The sequence below is a fragment of the Austrofundulus limnaeus genome, unplaced genomic scaffold, assembly GCF_001266775.1.
Source record: "Austrofundulus limnaeus strain Quisiro unplaced genomic scaffold, Austrofundulus_limnaeus-1.0 Scaffold675, whole genome shotgun sequence".
Lineage (NCBI taxonomy): Eukaryota > Metazoa > Chordata > Actinopteri > Cyprinodontiformes > Rivulidae > Austrofundulus > Austrofundulus limnaeus.
The window spans coordinates 230,007-231,009 of record NW_013953077.1 but is presented as its reverse complement, the minus strand read 5'-3'; the positions used below and the strand labels follow the sequence as shown (position 1 = coordinate 231,009).

General features: G+C 38.8%; 1 protein-coding gene across 1 annotated transcript in view; it reads right to left on the bottom strand.

Annotated features, from left to right (window-relative positions):
* Positions 1-700: 700 nt before the first annotated feature.
* The window catches only part of LOC106531778 (neurolysin, mitochondrial), a gene marked incomplete at its 3' end in the record, with an annotated part of 3,222 nt that continues 2,919 nt past the window's right edge, over positions 701-1,003 (bottom strand). Inside the window, 1 exon segment of the mRNA XM_014027700.1 lies at positions 701-936. Coding sequence (XP_013883154.1) covers positions 701-936 — 236 coding nt within the window.

Genomic DNA, 1,003 nt, shown 5'->3' with positions numbered 1-1,003 from the left:
ATGTCAGGCCTATCGCCAGTCCCTCCTGACGTGGGCTGAAAACGCGCCAATCTCAGTGGCTGGTTACAATGGGAATGTGAGAAAACTTTAGGGACAAAAGCAGTGTTTGGCCACAAGNCCTTAACTGCTTGAAATTACAAATGTATAGATTTTGTATCAAAACTTGATTATGTTTCAGACTTTTGGTTGAACAAAACATTTGTAACTGAAAATGTGAGGTACTTTTTGTGGCCAGATCACAAAACTAAAAAAATAAAGAAACAATTAGGGCTCCATGAAGGAATTATATGGCATGTTGCCTTTTATATCAGAGGTTTAAATGGACATCTTCTTTGATTGAGAAGAGATGGAGATCTATCACTTATTGACAAACTTTGAAAATGATCCAGTCTTCATTTAGAACATTAAATTGGTGTTGGTAATAACTCCTTTCAGACCAGATTTTAGATCAATATCTGTAACTCTGACTCCGTTGTACCCATTCTTATGTTTGAAAAGGTCACTTATCTATAGCCACAATAACATCTGGATGATGCCAAAAGTTAATAAATTTTAGATGTACATCCGGTAGTTTCATTTAGAAAGTGGTATTAAAATCCATCCATTGGTTCATGGGATATTTTGCTAAGAGTTTCAACGTTTGAATTAAAGATCAAGAATAGATTATTATTATTTAACCAGACCCTTCCTTCAGACTCACAGGCATAATCTAGTTTGGCTTCAGCCAAGGCCTTCAGGGTGTTTTCAGCAGAGACACTCTCAGTGTTTAGAGATCCAACAGCATCGTAGACCTTCTTGATCCTGGTTATCAAGACATCTGTCATGGTTCTGATCTCATCTGAAGAAAGGTCCCACCTCAGGAGGTTACCGCTGGATGAGGTATAGGATCTCACCGACCTGCTTGGGATCGTCATCTTCAGGTGATAATTGGAGAACCTGGAAGAAAAGGCAACAAGCCATTATACACTCACCGGCCACTTTATTAGGTACACCTGTCCAACTG